Source organism: Gopherus flavomarginatus, chromosome 18, assembly GCF_025201925.1.
Source record: "Gopherus flavomarginatus isolate rGopFla2 chromosome 18, rGopFla2.mat.asm, whole genome shotgun sequence".
In the NCBI taxonomy this organism is placed as follows: Eukaryota; Metazoa; Chordata; order Testudines; family Testudinidae; genus Gopherus; species Gopherus flavomarginatus.
This window is the reverse complement of record NC_066634.1, coordinates 23,962,605-23,979,992: the sequence shown is the minus strand read 5'-3', so window position 1 is coordinate 23,979,992 and position 17,388 is coordinate 23,962,605. Positions and strand designations below refer to the sequence as shown.

General features: G+C 60.3%; 1 protein-coding gene across 1 annotated transcript; it reads right to left on the bottom strand.

Moving 5' to 3' along the window:
- Positions 1-1,620: 1,620 nt before the first annotated feature.
- Positions 1,621-17,059, bottom strand: DMAC2 (distal membrane arm assembly component 2). Its single transcript, XM_050928628.1, has 6 exons — positions 16,984-17,059; positions 10,021-10,187; positions 8,413-8,493; positions 8,159-8,298; positions 3,453-3,615; positions 1,621-2,062 (listed from the first exon to the last, which is right to left on the bottom strand). Exons 1-6 carry the CDS (start codon positions 16,999-17,001, stop codon positions 1,846-1,848), a joined length of 786 nt encoding a protein of 261 aa, XP_050784585.1. The 5' UTR covers positions 17,002-17,059; the 3' UTR covers positions 1,621-1,845.
- Positions 17,060-17,388: the final 329 nt, after the last annotated feature.

Sequence of the window (17,388 nt, the reverse complement as noted above, 5' to 3'; positions counted from 1 at the left end):
AGGCACTCGGAGGGCAGCGTTCACCCCAGCCTGGGTCACGGCCTGACAGGCGCAGGGAGGCGATAAGGGGGTTTGAACCAGGAACCTGCTGCTAAAAATAAACAGCCCGTCAGCACTTCCACTCCAGGAGCCAGCAGGGTCATATTCTGGCCTTGCTGGTTAGCGCAGGGGGCTGGGCAGCAGGACTCCTGGGTTCCATCCCCAGCTCTGGGAGGGGAGTGCAGTCTAGTGGTTAGAGCAGGGGGGGCTGGGAGCCAGGACTCCTGGGTCCTCTCCCCAGTTCCAGAAGAACTGTGGAGTCTAGTGGTTAGAGCGGGGGGTGGGGTGGGAGAGCAGAAGTCAGGACTCCTGGGTTCTGGCCCCTGCTCGAGAACGGACTCACTAGATGACTAGGAACAAATCACTCCTTGCTGGGCCTTGCTGGGCCCAGGGTTCCCCCCTCGCCTGTCTCGTGAGGGGTGTGGCTGGGTCGTACTGGTGAGGCTCAGACTCCACCGCAGAACGAGCGGCAGGACCGTGCCAGCCCCTTTCCCCCAGGCGCGAGCTGCTGGACACGCTCCAGGCTCCTCCGCTCAAACCCCAAACCACCAGCTGCAAAAGCACCCAAGGGCTTTCAAAACACACACCCAGGCCTGCGCCAGGCTCAGCACGCGGGCGCTGGGCACCCTGCAGCCTTCGCGGGCAGCTGATGCCCGAGACAAGAGTTAACAGGGAACAGAAGCTTCCCCCTGGCTAACGGCCTCCCTTGGGGGCAGAGACACATGGACAGATCACTCGGCACCCACTGCAGCTGGCGCACAGCCCGGCACTGGGCAGGGGCAGGCGAGAGCCGCCTCTCCCCAGGCGCCGTGCTGTCAGCGGCCCCGTGCTGTCAGATGACATGTCCGGGCGACGGGCACCAGGGATCGGCGCCGTGCCCGGCCGGAGGGACACGGAGGGGAGGTCAGAGCTGGTGGTAGATGCGCTTTGGAGCAAACACGGAGTTCTTCTGTGGGGCCCGTCCGGCGCCCCGGGAGGCTCCCAAGCGCCTCTCTCCCCCCAGCAGAAGTGGGTCCAATGAGCTGTCCCACATCCCAGGCCCCCCCGGCCCTCGCAAGTCCCGCTGGCAGAGGAACGCCAGGCAGGCCGGGAGGGAGGCGGCGTTGGGCCAGGCCTGCGGGCGGGAGAGGGGGAGACGCAGCCGCGACCGCCTCCCCCTAGGAATATGAAGGCGCGTCCAGCTCTCTGCCCGCCTGCCCTCAAACAGGCAGGGGGGGTGGCGGCTGTCGCTTCTTCCCGGGATGAAGCTGGCCTGAACGGGGCGGGGAGGGGGGGCAAGGGACTGTTTGTTTTACGTTTCTTTCTGCTGTTTCCTGCCCGCTGCGGCACGGGGAACATGCCACACGGTTGTGCTCTGAGAACTTTCTCAGCCCAACGCGAAAAATCTTCCCTTCTCCCAGGTCCCTTCATGGCACTCCAGGCTCCCGGCCGGCCCCGACGCCACCCAAACCAAACCACCCCAGCCAGGGGGTTCGCCTGCTGAGCTGCAAAGGCCTCTGGCCTCCCAGCCACTTCCATCCCGGTATCCCCATGTTCTTCTGGCGCTCGGGCCTCTCCCCACAAACAAGGAGATGGGAGCAGCACAGGGAGGGGTCTTTAATGACCACAGCGCGGTCCTGCCGATTGCAAGCCCTGTCCTAGGTGCGAGCAAAGCGGGAGGCCCGGACCGCCCAGCCACACCCACAAGTCTACGGCGACGCTGGGGTCCTTCATGGTCCGTGATCGGAGGGGAGCACGGCTTGCGGCCATCTCTTCCCACCCTCTTCCATCAGCATCGGGAAAAGCCAGGGGCAGGGCAGCCGGGCGTCAGGCAGGGATCTCGCCAGCTCTCCTGTCCCCGCTGGGGACGCTGGGCTCCTCCCTTCCGTCCCTGCTCGTCTGGGCGCCAGAAACCGGGGCCAGTCCGTCCCCAGGGCCCAGCCCCACCACCTCGCACCGGGGCAGCATCTCCTCCACCAAGATGCGGATCAGCCCCGGGGTGGGCACTGAGGGCAGGTGCGAGAGGTCGAGGCGTCGCAGGTGCCTGGGGAGGGTGACGGGGAAAAGGGATAAGAACGAAATGCAGAGCAATGAGCAGCCTTGTGGCCAGGGCAACGCTGCTCATAAAAATTCCTCTGGGCCACAGACTGACTCAGCTAGAGAGGTTCCCCCCAGAGCTGGGAGCCGAGCCAGATTCTCCACCCACCCAGCACCCAACGCCCCCTCTCCAAGCCCCACAGGCCCATAAGCCGCGTCCTCCCCTCAAAGGATGCTCAACGCGAGGGAAGAGAGATTCCAGGGCTGGATTTTTGTCTTTCGGCTCCTCACTCCCACTGGAGATGTAATGGGAATCAGCTCCACCGGGAGATAGGCACCAGCGAACCTTTAAAAACTTAGCCCTGGACCTGGCCCTTTGGCCTCAGGGGAAGGAGTGGTGACTAGTGGTTAGAGCAGGGAGAAATGTGGCCCGGATGCCTGGGTTCTATTCCCAGGTAGCACAGACTCCAGCAACTCGCTACTCCCTGTCTGCACCTCAGTTTCCCTGCCGGGCGGATGGGGAGATTGGAAAGTGCTTTGATGCCTTGGGGCGAAGGGGACGGTCGGTGTCTGCAGGAGCACAGCTCCTCCCAGGAGAGGCACCGTGGAAGTGAACCCTGTGCACAGGGCGCCTGTCGTGTCTTGGGCGGAAGAGGTGGGCACTAGTACAGTCCTTGGGGAGCCGGGGGGGGGAGGCGTCGTTTCCACACGTGGCAGGTGAGGACGAAGCGGGTTTCTCCGAGCCCCAGTAACGCTGCCTGGCCCTTGCGTTAGCTCCCCCGTGGGCAGGACACGCCGTTCTCCCCGGAAAGGGGCAGCCGGGGCACAGCCCCCACCATCACGGCACACGCTCGAGAGAGGCCCCTGCAGCCCTGCTGAGGAGGGAGAGAGGGACCGGGATCTGCCCGCACCACACCCAGGCGATCCGCGGTGGCGCCTGCGTGCCAGTGTTCCCGAAGACGCCCGCGGCTGAGCGCCGCCGGGGGATTTTACGTGAGTGCGACACAACGGATCCCCCGGCTGGCGCAGCTGCGCTGTCTGAGGGGCAGGGCAGGAATAACCATCATGCTCCTGGGCTCTTCCCGAGTGGCTCAAAGCCCTTTCTGGCTAATTAGCCGGACCGCACAGCTCCCCCACAATGCCCCCGTCACAGAGAGAGGGAAACTGAGGCACAGAGCGATAGTGAAAGTGAGGGATAGCGCCCAGGAGTCCTGGCTCCTCTAACCACTATACCCCACTCCCTTCCTAGAGCGGAGGGTAGAACCCAGGCCTCCTTGCTCCCAGCACCCCCTGCTCTAACCCCTAGCCCTCCCCTCCATCCTAAAGCCAGCCTCTGAACCCAGGTGTCCCGATTCCCCGCCCCATGCTCTGACCACTGCGCTGCACTTCCCACTCACTCGAGCTGGTGGAGGCAAGCCAGGCCCCGCTCCGTGACCTGGGGGCACCCAGCCAGCGAGAGCTCCTCCAGGCTGTCCTTGAAGACATGCAGCCGGCTTAGGGTCCAATCGTCAACGTGGGGGCAGCGGCTCAGGTCCAGGGATTTCAGCGCCGTCAGCTTCACTGCAGGTGCGGAAAGGAAAAGGAGGGTGGAGCCACGTGCCTCCAAGCCCGGTGGCAGCTGGCCAGCCCCCCCTCCACCTCTGCTGGCCCCAATCTCGGTACCCACCTGGAGTGAGAGCTTCCAAGGTGACCCAGAACTTGAATTTTGTCTCCTCCCACAGGAGGTGGCGCTTACCCACCTCCCTCTTGCCCGGCGCCCACACCCCAGTGATGTCTCTGGCAATGGCAGGCACTCAGCCCCTCTGGAAACCCGCCCCTTTTCTCTGTCACCTGAGCGTGCCTAGCAGCGAATAGCCCCAGCGGCCGGGGATGCACCACTAGGCAGGGAGGGGTCTGAGCTACTACAGGGAATTCTTCCCCAGGTGTCTGGTGGGCGGGTCTCACCCACATGCTCCAGGTCTAACTGATCCCCAGATTTGGGGTCAGGAAGGAATCCACCACCACCAGGTCAGCTCGGTGGAGACTCTGGCAGGTTTTCCCTTCCTCAGCCAGAATGGGTGAGGGCCTGTGGCCTGCAATGTGCAGGAAGTCAGACTAGATGCTCCCTTCTGGCCTTGGTATCTCTGAGCCCACTACGCGCCCAAGTGAAGAAATGCCGGCCAAGGGTGGTAGAGGAGGTGGGGAATCATAACTTGACGCAACACAGGCCTCAAAGATCCTTCTGGCTGCTACCAGCAACCTGAAAAATAATCTCTGCAAGCTACAACATGGCCAGATAGTCAACATCCACAAGGAAAGGCCCCAATTCCTTCTCCCTCCTCCCGCAACTCCGGTCAGAGGCTGGGTCTCCTCACCGGACTCCAGGGCAATAAAATACCAAACCCTCATTTTTAGGGGTGGCACAGAGAAGTGTGAGCTGGGGGGCTCTATCTAGGGTTGGAAGAACTCGGCTTTGATCAGCACATGGTGCTGAATGTCGATTTCTCGACAGGATGATGATCAAGCCGCAGAGCTAGGCAACGTGTGAAAAGCGCTGCTTGAGCGTTCGATTTCAGGTGAGTGATTTCGCCTGTTTCGACACGTGATGCTGCCAATTTGTGATTTAACGGTTCTAAAGCGTTAACTTGAATCTCAGCATCTCCTGCCATTAAGTAACCATCGTCTGACCCCCCCTTTGTCTGACCCCCCCGAGTTTCCCACAACAGTGAATATTCACATCCATTAAAAAAAAATAAAAATGCTTAAAAATGACCAACCCTCCTCCATCAAACTGATCAAATAAAACCCAAGTCCTGCCTAGCTGAGTGACGTGAGACGCAGAACCGCCCAGCAACCATGGCCCCCGGTGATGCAGAGCCAACGGTGGGAAGGACTGGCCTATCCCTGAGCTCCGCTGAGGGACACTCAGAGACAGTGCAAGTGATGCACCGAATTCCCCATCGCCTTCCAGCAGCCCGCAGCTGCGCGTTCTGCTGCGACTACACAAGGCGCAGAGCGACTGAGAATCGGGCCCAGCGGCCGTGGGCAAGAACCAGAAACAAGCCGAGGGGTGGAGAAAATCCAACCCCCCCCCAGCAGCCAGAGACCAACCCAAACCTGGCTCCACTAACCAGAGACGCGCAGCGAGGTCAGGAACCAACCCCTGGAAATTAGGGGGCTGCGACAGCTGAAGGAAAAGGGACAGCCTCCTCCTGCCTCTCTGTCTAGCAGCAGGGAAACCGACGAAAATAACTGTAGACAAAGGGTCAAACTCCTCCCCAGTTCAAGCCTCGGCAAGTCAGAGCAGGGCTGATTTTGGCCCAGCGTGCTGTGCATTCCCTTACGAGGGAACCAGCTCTTCTAACTCGAGACGGGAGACCAGGGCGGGGAAACAAAGAGTCACTGACACAAACCGCTGGTTCCCAGGTGGCTTAGCACCATTGCAACCAGCGGCCATTCTGCCCTGTATCCATAACAGCCACTGTTGCCCTGCCCTCTGGATGCTTTTAACTCCAAGTCCCCTGGCTAATGCTGGGTTGGCAAGGGGGCAAACCTCTCAAGAAGAGGGCTGTCTGGCTGCCAGGAGCCCAGAGCTGCAGTGGGCTTTCCAGGTTTGCTGTGCTGTTTTTAACCCCTCAGCGTGAGCCCAAGTCAGTCGACCCAGGCTCTGAGATTCAGCACCACGGGTTCTCCTTTGCAGTGTGGACACACCCTGAGGGGCTCATGGAATCACAGGACTCCAGGCGCTGGGGCTTTAAAGACACCACCAAATCTTGCCAGACTCGCACTAAAATCCTGAGCTGGCAATGATGAGTCCTCAACAAGATCAGACCAAAGTGACAGCTAAACACCAGACAACAGATCTCTGTGTAACCTGAGATCTGGTCTCAACAGATGGCAGCTTTATGTCTTTGGACACATCTGATTATTTCAGACTAACGCAGGCAGATGGATTAGGTTAATCGAATTATTGCCTGAGATAGCAGCTGCGTCCGACTGCCAGGAAACGGACATGCCGTCTCTCCAGCCGTGCGTTACGAAGGCTCTCACAGCGAGGAACACACCCCGCCAACACAGCCACCAGGAACTGCCCGTACTGCAAAAGCACCTGTAATTTACTAAAGGTAGCCGGCCACCCAGCCGCACACCAAGGCTCCCATCCTGCCTTTGGCTCCACCACGGAGATGCCGGGACCAACACGCACCAGCCGCGGGATCGTGGCGCTGGCCACTCACGGAAAAGACTGGTACAAAGTGAACACCGGGGAAGTCGGATTCTTAGACAAATGAGTCAGGGCTGGGATCGCTGGCACCCAAGTTGTAAGCGCAGGAGAATGCTAAGCCAGATGCAGCAGTGACCTCCCCGAAGTTAGAGAAGAGAAAAGGGGTTGTCTCCCCACCTCTGCTCTCTGCGGTTTTGGCCAGTGACTCCGGCAGGCAGGTTACAGCCACTTCCCGTGGGAGATGATTTCTCAGCCTGATAAACCCTCAGCATGAGATTTTACCCAGATCCTCAGGCTCCACCTTCCTTGGCTCCCCCTTGCCCATTAAGAACGCGATGTCGCCATTGCGAGCCCCGAGAGGTGCCCGCTACATTACTGCCTCCGACGGGCTCCCAGCCAGGGAACAGTATAAAATATTTAAAAGCACAGGAAGCAGGAAGGCAAAGGCCAAAGTGGATTTCAACAGCCAAAAATGGTGATGCTGAAATGGAGGAACAGATTGTAAGGGAGCACGTGAACAGCTGGCCTGATCTGTGTGCCACGGGCCAGAAAACAGCAGAGCTTTTAAACACACACACACAGGGCTGGAGAATCCACCCCGCCCTCCTTGGGAAACTGCTCTAGGAAATTACCCTCCCTGTGAACAATCCTCGCCTCAGTTCCAGTCTGAATTCGTCCGGCTTCAACTTCCAACCATGGGCCGGGTTCAACCTTCCTCAGCGAGACTGAAGAGCTTGGTATGAAATCGCTGCTTCCGGTATAGATACTTACAGACTAACCTCAACACCTCTGAACCCTCTTGGTGTTAAGCTCGATAGGCCGAGCTCTGTGAGTCTGTCACTCCAGGGCATGTTTTCTAACCCTTCGATCATTCTCCTGGCTCCTTCGGGGACCCCCGCCCCTTGATCAACCTCCTTCCTGACTCGTGGGCACCAGAACTAGATGCCAGGTCCCCGCAGAGGTCACACAGGGCCAGACACAGGGGGAAAATAACCCCTCTGCCCCGACAGGAGATTCCCTGGTTTGTGCAGCCCACGCCAGTGTTAGCCCTTGTGGCCCCAGCGTCACGCTGGGCATCACGTCAGCAGATAAATAGATTGGTAGGTCCCTGAATCACCCAGCATCAGCCCGGTCCCCTGGGATTAGTCAGTATGAAACCGGCCTGTCCTGTCACTTCCCTGACACACGGCAGCTGTCCGAACCTTATAGCACCAGCCTTAAAGACAAGAAGGGACGGATGGTCTCTGACTCCAACTATCAATCCGCTCCTCCCAACACGGTCGATACGTTAGACCATATGCTCTATGGGGCAGAGATCGTCTGTACAGCGCCTGGCACCATGGGGCCTTGGGCCGCAGCGGGGGCACCTAGGCACTACTGTTGTATAAATAAATAATGAAAGTGCCCTGGGATTCCCAGAGGAGAGATGCATTGCTGCTGCTATTACAGTAAATGTCTAATCTTTTCTCAAATGTACTAATCTAGTTCTTCCAACAATATCCTGCAGCAGTGAGTTCCACAGGTTACCTGTTTGTGCCCTGAGAAACGCTCACTCCATGGAGGACTCCTGGGGACATTCAAGAGCTCTGGGACAAGGGAAATCAGCAAAACTTATCACCCCGGCTTCATCCTTTGATCTCAAAGCTCTTTATAAAGGAGGTTGGGATCACGATTCCCATTTTACAAATGGGGAAATGGAGGCACAGAGGTGGGGACCATGCAGCAGCAGAGCTGGGAACAGAACTCAGATCTCCTGAGTCCCAGTCCAGGGCTCTATCCACTAGCCCGCACTGCCTCCTCCATAAGAAAAGCCAGTCTTATGAGCCTGAGTGTTTCTGTGCCCCCAGCTGCACCAAAGATCCCCCAGACAAATGCCCTCTGCGGAGTCCATCGATTTCTCACCTAGGTTATCCAGCCCATCATAGTTCAACACAGAGCCCGTGAGGTCGATGGCCACCACAGGCACGTCTCGGAGCTGCAGGAAATCGGAGCTGTACTTCCCGTGCTGGTCCACACAGAACCAGGTCTCCTGGCCTTGAAACCTGGAAGGAGAAATGCTAGCGTTAAGAGAACTGAGGCACCGGGAACCGGGACTCTGCCAAGGGGGTTCCCAGGCCAGACCCACGTCCCCAGGGCTTGGCCGAGAGCGTCAGTACCTCACTCTTCCTCTGTGGGACAGGACAAAGAAGGCAGCGGCAACGTTGTCTCCGTAGATGTCCTTGGTGTAACCGTAGTACCTGGCAAAAGGGGGAGGGGGGAAAAGGATCATAACACTTTTCAACACAAAAATGGTGCATTTCAAGGACTATTATTATGATGTAACCTCTGAACTGGAGCAGGACCCTGGCGTGCTCGGAGCTGTACACATGCAGCCCTTGCTCCAAAGAGGTTATGATCTATTCGAAATTTTGCCCAGAAATATGCACACAGAGCCCGTTCATTTCAATCTGTGCGGGTCCAAGGCATGTACATGGATAAGAGGAGCATGGACGGGTTTTTTTGCTCTGTGTTCGTGCAGCACCTGGCACAGTGGGGCCCTGATCCACGACTGGGGCTCCCGGTGCTATGGTAACAACAAACAATATGATGTGGACTCAAATAACCGTCCTGAAGTTAAAAACCACTGGAGAACGAAGTCCCAACAGCCAGGGCAGCTTCTCTCCCACACACTACGCCAGGACCAGAGCAACCCTGAGACTTAATGAGTCTTGTGAGCTGCTAGGAACCGGATGGAGACCCAGAAACCCCACTGACCGCGCCACCAGCTGGTAACAGCTTCTAGCCCTTGGGTGCAGGCAATGCCAACTGCAAAGGGCTCCACAGCTCAGATGCAAGTCCCCTGTGCCTTGGGTCTCGAACCCAGGCCGAGGGTCACAGATGCAGCACGTTCCAACCCTCCCCCTGCCTGGCGTCCGACCCAGCTCAGCTCCTGGCGCCTGACTTGTAGTTCCCAACCTCCAGTCTGTCTCCTGCCCCTGGTTCCCGACTCGTGACTGCAGATGCTGGCTCCGACTACTAGATCGCACTGCCCATGACCCAGTCATAACAGCTGCGCCTTTGAGTTCGGCGCGCTCCTGAGGAGAAGTGCCACACTAGGGCTGCGTATTCTTCTTTACAAGAGGGCCGGGCAGGAATGGTTTTCAGGCCCTGTGAGAATTTTCAAGATCTGGAAAACGTTTCTCATATAGAATCGAGACAAAAGAGCAAAATCTCTAACACTTGTGAGTAGACAAACCAAACAGAAACATGCAGTTTGGCTCGGGGGAAACGTTTTCTGACTTCAGAGACATTTTGCTTCAATTTTGACCTTTTAATTTTCTTTTAGTATCAATTAACTTTTGAATTGGCAAGACCAAATTTCCAGACCAAAAAGTTGCTTCCAAATGGAAAAAAAAAAGAAACTTTCCAATTCAAAAGATTTTTCCAGCATTTTTGTCCTGCTGGGAAATTCATCAAAACTGACCCTTTCCCACGAACAGCTTCAGTTAAAAAAAAAAAAACAACGGCATTTTTCCACCCCAAAAAAATACCGAACAATTCCCACCTAGCTCCTCTTTAGATCTCCCATGAGCGGTTGGTTCTGCACGTCTCCCCATAGGTACCTGGCAGTTCTTGGCTTCCATAACCAACCCATTTACAGTCACAGCTGCTCAGAAGTTTCTCTTTTCCAAGAAGTCAGTTGCTGAATCAAGTTCTAGCCATCTCTCCCCACCCCCTGCACCCCTTCTTGGTTCGGGAAAACCAGAGGCAAGGGCTGTACGTACGCGTTCTTCCTTCGCAGGTTTCTGAAGTGAAGCTTCGCGCTCCAGCCGACGAGGTATTCGATGTCATAGAACCAGTTACAGAGGTACTGAAGGATGCCGCCCTTTTGAGGGTCCGGGGAGGTGGCACTGCCATATGGACGGCAGGCAAAGGCCCCGCATTGCCGGAGCTGCAAGACACACGGTTAATCACGTGAACTCCCAGACAGTCCATCGGATTTCTAAGGCTGGGGGTCTGGGGGCTGTCAATGCAAACAGCAGAATACAAAGAGAATCCTCTAACAGACGCAGCCCAATTCCTCCCCATCCCCACCTCCCAGAGGGCTCTGCTGGTTCGAGGTTAACGGTGGCCTCTCTGCTCCCAAGGGGTCAGAGCCGCATGCTGACAGGTGACGGCTGCACAGGAGCCAGGGACACATCCTGTGTGATCGCACTGCACTGATTGGAAACTGGATTTCACATCTCGGATGGTGGCTCACAGCATCACACCGGCAGACAGCTCAGCCACTGTGGAAACAGCTGGATTCCCCAGCCCGGGGGAGCACCTTGATACCTGCTTTTCATTTACAATGCTTGTTACATGGGGAGCGGGAGCCAGGACTTCTGGGTTCTAGCCCCTGCTCTGGGAGGGGAGTGTGTCTAGTGGTTAAAGCAGGGGTGGGACTAGGATTCAGGACTCCTGGGTTTCTTTCCCAGCTCTCCCACTTTGCCATCTCCATGCCTCGGTTTCCCCTGTGTATAAAGTGGATAATAATGAGTCTGGGGGTCAAGAAACCTCGGTCCTATCCCCAGCCAGATCACCAATTGCTGCCAAATCGGGAGCAAATCTCTTCCCCAGTCTGTGTCTCAGTTTCCCTACAAGGAGACATTCACCTCACAGCTTCATTCATTAGCTGCAGAACCAGAAATTACATGTACAGGGTTTCTGAAGCTTGAAGCATCTGTCTGCAGGAGAGACGCGATTAAAGCAGCACTTGCTACAGCAAAACACCTTCAACTCTCCCACTGGAGATGCAGCCACGGCTCAGAGCAGCTGGCCCAAGCCAAGGAGACCTTCGTTCCAGCCCTTGCCAAGAAACATCCGACCACACAGCAGCAGAGCGGCTCTGCCCCTCTGTGCATCTCCTGGGCTGAAGCCACAAATGGAGGGTCTAATGGGTCTGGTTTTGCAACGTCATTCACAAAAAGAGGAGGAGGGGAAAGGCCAGCAAAGAGCTTCAGTAAACCCAGGCAGCTGGGAAACTGGGCGAAGGGTGGGGAGACCGGATTTCCCTGTGCTGAACACGGGACACCTGGTAAAATCTCTCGCATTCGAGCGAGGTCGACGGCAATTGTCAGAACCAAGTAGGACAAACGTTCCAATTAATGTCGAGTTGACTGAGCCCCCGTGAAAAAATACTGCCTAGCTGGAGTCTTTATTAACCTTAAGGCTTTACGGTTCACATGGGGATGGGTGACACACACAGGGAGGAGTGACACACACACACACCCCTACCCCCCCACACACGCACACAGGGAGAGGTGACACACACACACACACCCCTAGCCCCCCACACATGCACACAGGGAGAGGTGACACGCACACACCTCTACCCCCCCCACCACGCACACAGGGAGAGGTGTGTGCGTGTCACCTCTCCCTGTGGGCGTGGGGGGGGCAGAGGTGTGTGCGTGTCACCTCTCCCTGTGTGCGTGTGTGTGGGGGGGAGAGGTGTGTGCGTGTCACCTCTCCCTGTGGGCATGGGGGGGGTAGAGGTGTGTGCGTGTCACCTCTCCCTGTGGGCGTGTGTGTGGGGGGGAAAGGTGTGTGCGTGTCACCTCTCCCTGTGGGCATGGGGGGGGTAGAGGTGACACGCATACACCCCTACCCCCACACATGCACACAGGGAGAGGTGACACACACACACACACACATGCCCCCCCACATTCCTGTACATCTCTCTCACACAAGTGGGTGACCAACCGACCCGACCCTCCCTGCCAGACCCTCTCCATCTTCCTCCCTCACCTGGCTGGGCCCCCAGGACAGACCCGCCTCTCCTGGTACCACGTCTTCCCGAGGCAACACATGGGGGGGCAGGCAGGGTCTCACATCCCCACTCCCTAGATTTCTGCCAGGGGTCACACCAGAGCGTGGGCAGCAGCAGCCTTTCGGCACCATGCGGGAGGGAAGGGATGCGCGGGGCTGGGGGGAATGACATGGCCCGTGTCTTGGCAGAGTTCATCTCTCCTCCCACCTCCCCCAAGCAGCTTGTCCCTTGCTGCCCCGCAGTGTGGAAGGGCAGCTGACACCCCCAGGCTGCTGCTAGCTACCCACATAACCCAGCTGCCTCCTGTCCCTCGGCCCCAGCGTGGGCAGGAAGGGGTTACGCCCTAGGAGCATTGTGCCCCAGGAACCTGTCTGCAGCGGAGCAGAGAGGTGGCTCAGCAGGGGAGGTGCCCAGGGACAGAGCAGCCCCACGGCGAGTGGGGAGGGGGCTGCTGGGGGAGCTGCTGTGGAGCCTGCAGGTTTGGGACGTGAATAGGGTGGAAATCGCTTCCTCTCCCACCCCCCCAACTCCAGAGCTGAGCTGAGGGGCGGAGAGGCTGCCCCGTGCCAGCGCTGTGCGGGGCTTTGGCACACGCAGGGCTGGGAGGGTTGTGGGCTTTCCCGGGCGCCGGCCCAGCCAGAGGCAGTGGGGGAAGGAAGGCGCCTGCCGACCAGGCTGTTCGTGAGCTGAGCGCGCCGACCAGGGGCTGGTTCTCCACACGGCGCTGGGAGTGAGATGCGCCCGCTGGGGGGATATGGAGGAGCAGCAGGGCTGGGGGGGTGAAGAGGCGAAGCAGGTAGAGGACAGGGCGGGGGGGGGGCACAAAAAGGGCTGATGGGTGGGCAGCAGAGGGAACACGTAACCGGCTGCTGCCTGGTGCCTGCCCAGGCTCACCAGCCACCGCAGCCAGTAGCGCACAGCCAGCGCCAGCCGGAAGTGGGACGGGGGGTGGGGGGCTGCTAGCCGAGAGCTGGCACACAGCGGGGGCTGCGCTGACTGAGCAGCAGGGGGAGTGGACGGTCCCACGTGCTGCATCTTCGCCCCATCACCAGCCTTGCACCCCCACCCCATCATCGGCCACTACAGCCCACTCCACTCACCACTGGCGGGGGTGGATCCAGTGGTGCCAACTCTGATGGGTTTAATCAGAGTCTCGCGATATGTGGTGTTTGTCTTAATGTCCCAACTCCCGAAGTCAGGAGAATCTCAGCTTTCGTTTTCAAAAACACCTGCAGCTCTAGCCCTCCGGCCTGAGCATACCCCAGAGGCTCAAAAAACCCAAGAAAACCACCCAGCAGGTGAACCAGAGGAACTCCAAACTCGGGATTTTAAATGCCCTGATTCTTAAGCCAATCTCCCGATCTTTGGGCCCTGCCTCGAGTTTTTTTTAAATGCTTGAGGTTAGCGCTCCTGAGGCTCCTGCGTGGCTTGCAAACACCGAACGCCTTTCCTTTATTCTTTGCCATTTTCACCTGTTGGGTTACGGTTTTACAGGTAACTGCAAAAGTTAAGCAGGTGGCAAAGATTTCAGCCAAGAATCCACTTCTTCACCCGAGGACGTTAATGTCACAAGACCAAGATGAGGTCTGTCAAGGCTACAGCATCCTTCACAGCATGACCAAGGCGCGTTTGCAGGGAGAGACAGCTCAGCTTGCCCACGCGTTCAGTCACCTTGTACAGCTAACGTAACGCGGGGACCATTGAACTGGAGTTCTGGTCACTACTGACCAGGGCTGAATCCAACCCTTTGACCCAGCCATGAAAAGTACCAGGGGTTCCTCCGGAGCTTGTCCCAAAGAGATCGAGTGACATCTGCTGGCCAGTGCTCTCAGCTCCCTCTTCCCCCTGAGGGATTTCGAATTTCAAATCCAATTTCCCAAACCCTTCTCCCTGAGCCTACCCTTCCTAGCAAAGGCTGCCATCACCCACCAATGACATGCAGCCCAGCTGCTGTTTCAAAGGGAAACTGTCAAGGTGATATTCGGCCCCAAAAATATTGAGGGGAGGTGTTCCTAAAAAGCCATTTTTATAAGCAATCCCAAAGGAGGCAATTTTAAACTAGGGTGACCAGATGTCCCGATTTTATAGGGACAGTTCCGATTTTTGGGTCTTTTTCTTATACAGGCTCCTATTACTCCCTATCCCCAGGCCAATTTTTCACACTTGCTGTCTGATCACCCTATTTTAACCAAAGGTTGTGTTTGCAGGGGCCCTCCTGGTCCAGTCCACACCACACTGTAACAGACCAGCCAGTAACAGCGGCTCTGCGGTGACACTGACTAGAACCCACGTGCAATTGACACCACCCAGCGAAGAGCTGGATAACCCTGGCACCTGGGCCACCCAGGGCGGGCGTGGAGGTTTTGCAGGCCGGCTGCCAGCGCTGGGAGCTGTTTCCTGAGGCCTGGCTCTGCCAATGAATCTACCGCATCACACCAGTGAAATCTGGACATTTGGGCTGGTATCTGAGGTCGCAGGGACCACAGTCCTTTCCCAGATCCAGCGTCTGGGGCCTTCTCCACGCTCTACTACCGTGGGTCTTTTGCACAACCTCTTGCTGCTCGCCTGACCCAAGGCAGGTCACTCCCTAGCTCTGCGGATGTTATTGAGCAGCCTCGCACACGAGCGGCGTCCCGCGGTCGCACGTGCGAGGCAGCCTCCCACCGGGCACCTACGTTTAGCCAGGCAGGCTTGGGCGCCCTGCAGCATGCGCCCCCGAGCAATGCGGAACCAGCCCCCCAGTGTGTTCAGTCCCCGGCAGAGTCAGAGGCAGCGAGAGCGGGGGGGTCCCGGACACCGAGCCGGGCACGGCCGGCACAGAGTTTGCGGCGCGCTCTGACCGAGGACGCACTCAGGTGGAGCAGGTCTCGCCGAGGCTCCCACTCAGGTGCCACCAGCAGCAGTGGGGTGTCATGGGGGGTGGGCACTGTGGATCAGGGCGGGTTACTGGGGCCCTAGAAAGCAGCAGTGGGGACACTGGAGAGCAGGGACCCAGGCTGGGGACCGGGGGGGGTGTTATGGAGGTGGGGGGCAGGACCCAGGCACTGGGGACCCAGGAGGGTGACATGGGGGTGGGGGGGCAGAGGAGGGGTTATGGGGGTGGGGGGCAGGACCCAGGCACTGGGGACCCTGGGGGGGGTGACATGGGGGCGGGGGGGGCAGGATCCAGGCACTGGGGACCCCGGGGGGGTGACATGGGGGCGGGGGGGCAGGATCCAGGCACTGGGGACCCCGGGGGGGTGACATGGGGGCGGGGGGGGCAGGATCCAGGCACTGGGGACCCCGGGGGGTGACATGGGGGCGGGGGGGGCAGGACCCAGGCACTGGGGACCCTGGGGGGGTGACATGGGGGCAGGATCCAGGCACTGGGGACCCCGGGGGGTGACATGGGGGCGGGGGGGGCAGGATCCAGGCACTGGGGACCCCGGGGGGGTGACATGGGGGCGGGGGGGGCAGGACCCAGGCACTGGGGACCCCGGGGGGTGACATGGGGGCGGGGGGGGCAGGACCCAGGCACTGGGGACCCCGGGGGGTGACATGGGGCGGGGGGGGGCAGGATCCAGGCACTGGGGACCCCGGGGGGTGACATGGGGGCGGGGGGGGCAGGACCCAGGCACTGGGGACCCCGGGGGGGTGACATGGGGGGGCAGGATCCAGGCACTGGGGACCCCGGGGGGGTGACATGGGGGGGCAGGATCCAGGCACTGGGGACCCCGGGGGGTGACATGGGGGCGGGGGGGCAGGATCCAGGCACTGGGGACCCCGGGGGGTGACATGGGGGCGGGGGGGGCAGGATCCAGGCACTGGGGACCCTGGGGGGGTGACATGGGGGCAGGATCCAGGCACTGGGGACCCCACGGGGTGACATGGGGGCGGGGGGGCAGGATCCAGGCACTGGGGACCCCGGGGGGTGACATGGGGGCGGGGGGGGGCAGGATCCAGGCACTGGGGACCCCGGGGGGGTGACATGGGGGGGCAGGATCCAGGCACTGGGGACCCCGGGGGGTGACATGGGGGCGGGGGGGCAGGATCCAGGCACTGGGGACCCCGGGGGGTGACATGGGGGCAGGATCCAGGCACTGGGGACCCCGGGGGGGTGACATGGGGGGGCAGGATCCAGGCACTGGGGACCCCGGGGGGTGACATGGGGGCGGGGGGGCAGGATCCAGGCACTGGGGACCCCGGGGGGGTGACATGGGGGCGGGGGGGCAGGATCCAGGCACTGGGGACCCCGGGGGGGTGACATGGGGGGGCAGGATCCAGGCACTGGGGACCCCGGGGGGTGACATGGGGGCGGGGGGGCAGGATCCAGGCACTGGGGACCCCGGGGGGTGACATGGGGGCAGGATCCAGGCACTGGGGACCCCGGGGGGGTGACATGGGGGGGCAGGATCCAGGCACTGGGGACCCCGGGGGGTGACATGGGGGCGGGGGGGCAGGATCCAGGCACTGGGGACCCCGGGGGGTGACATGGGGGCAGGATCCAGGCACTGGGGACCCCGGGGGGTGACATGGGGCGGGGGGGGCAGGATCCAGGCACTGGGGACCCCGGGGGGTGACATGGGGGCGGGGGGGGCAGGATCCAGGCACTGGGGACCCCGGGGGGGTGACATGGGGGCGGGGGGGCAGGATCCAGGCACTGGGGACCCCGGGGGGGGTGACATGGGGGCGGGGGGGGCAGGATCCAGGCACTGGGGACCCCGGGGGGTGACATGGGGGCGGGGGGGGGGGCAGGATCCAGGCACTGGGGACCCCGGGGGGTGACATGGGGGCGGGGGGGGGGCAGGATCCAGGCACTGGGGACCCTGGGGGGGTGACATGGGGCGGGGGGGCCGGGACTCGAGGGGGCCGTTAGGGGGGCGGGCGGGAACCTGCCCCCCCCCCGCTCGGGATGCTCTGCCGGGGGGGGGGCGCGGTGACATTCCCCCCCACCTACCGCCCTGGGCGCCGCCATCTTGGATCGGCCACGTGACTCCAGGCCCCGCCCACCGAGCGGCCGGACCCTTCCCCCTCCGCTCAGCCCCGCCCCCTCATGTAGCCCCGCCCCCTCGGCCCGCCTGTTACCCACCCCGCAGTGATCCGGTGGCTGGACGGGTGGGAGGGGCCTGGGAGCCAGGACTCCTGGGTTCCTGCCTGGCTCGGGGGGGGGGGGGCGGGGGAGCTGGGAGCCAGGACTCCTGGGTTCCTGCCCTTTCGGGGGAGGAGGGGCAGGATCCTGAGCACTAGCTGCAGCTCTTACTCCTTGTGCGCCCCTGAGCCACTTGCGTCCCTGCTCTGTGCCTCAGTTTCCCCCACAGCTGCCTGTGGGAAGTGCACTGTGCCATTGTCACGCAGCCCAGCT

What these genes read in the sequence shown, in the direction of transcription:
- DMAC2 (XM_050928628.1), bottom strand. An exon ending in TCCCACAGAGGAAGAGTGAG is followed by an intron (nt 8,299 to 8,412) that starts GTACTGACGCTC and finishes TTCTCCTTCCAG; the next exon opens with GTTTCAAGGCCAGGAGACCT. An exon ending in GCTTGCCTCCACCAGCTCGA is followed by an intron (nt 2,063 to 3,452) that starts GTGAGTGGGAAG and finishes CACCCTCCCCAG; the next exon opens with GCACCTGCGACGCCTCGACC.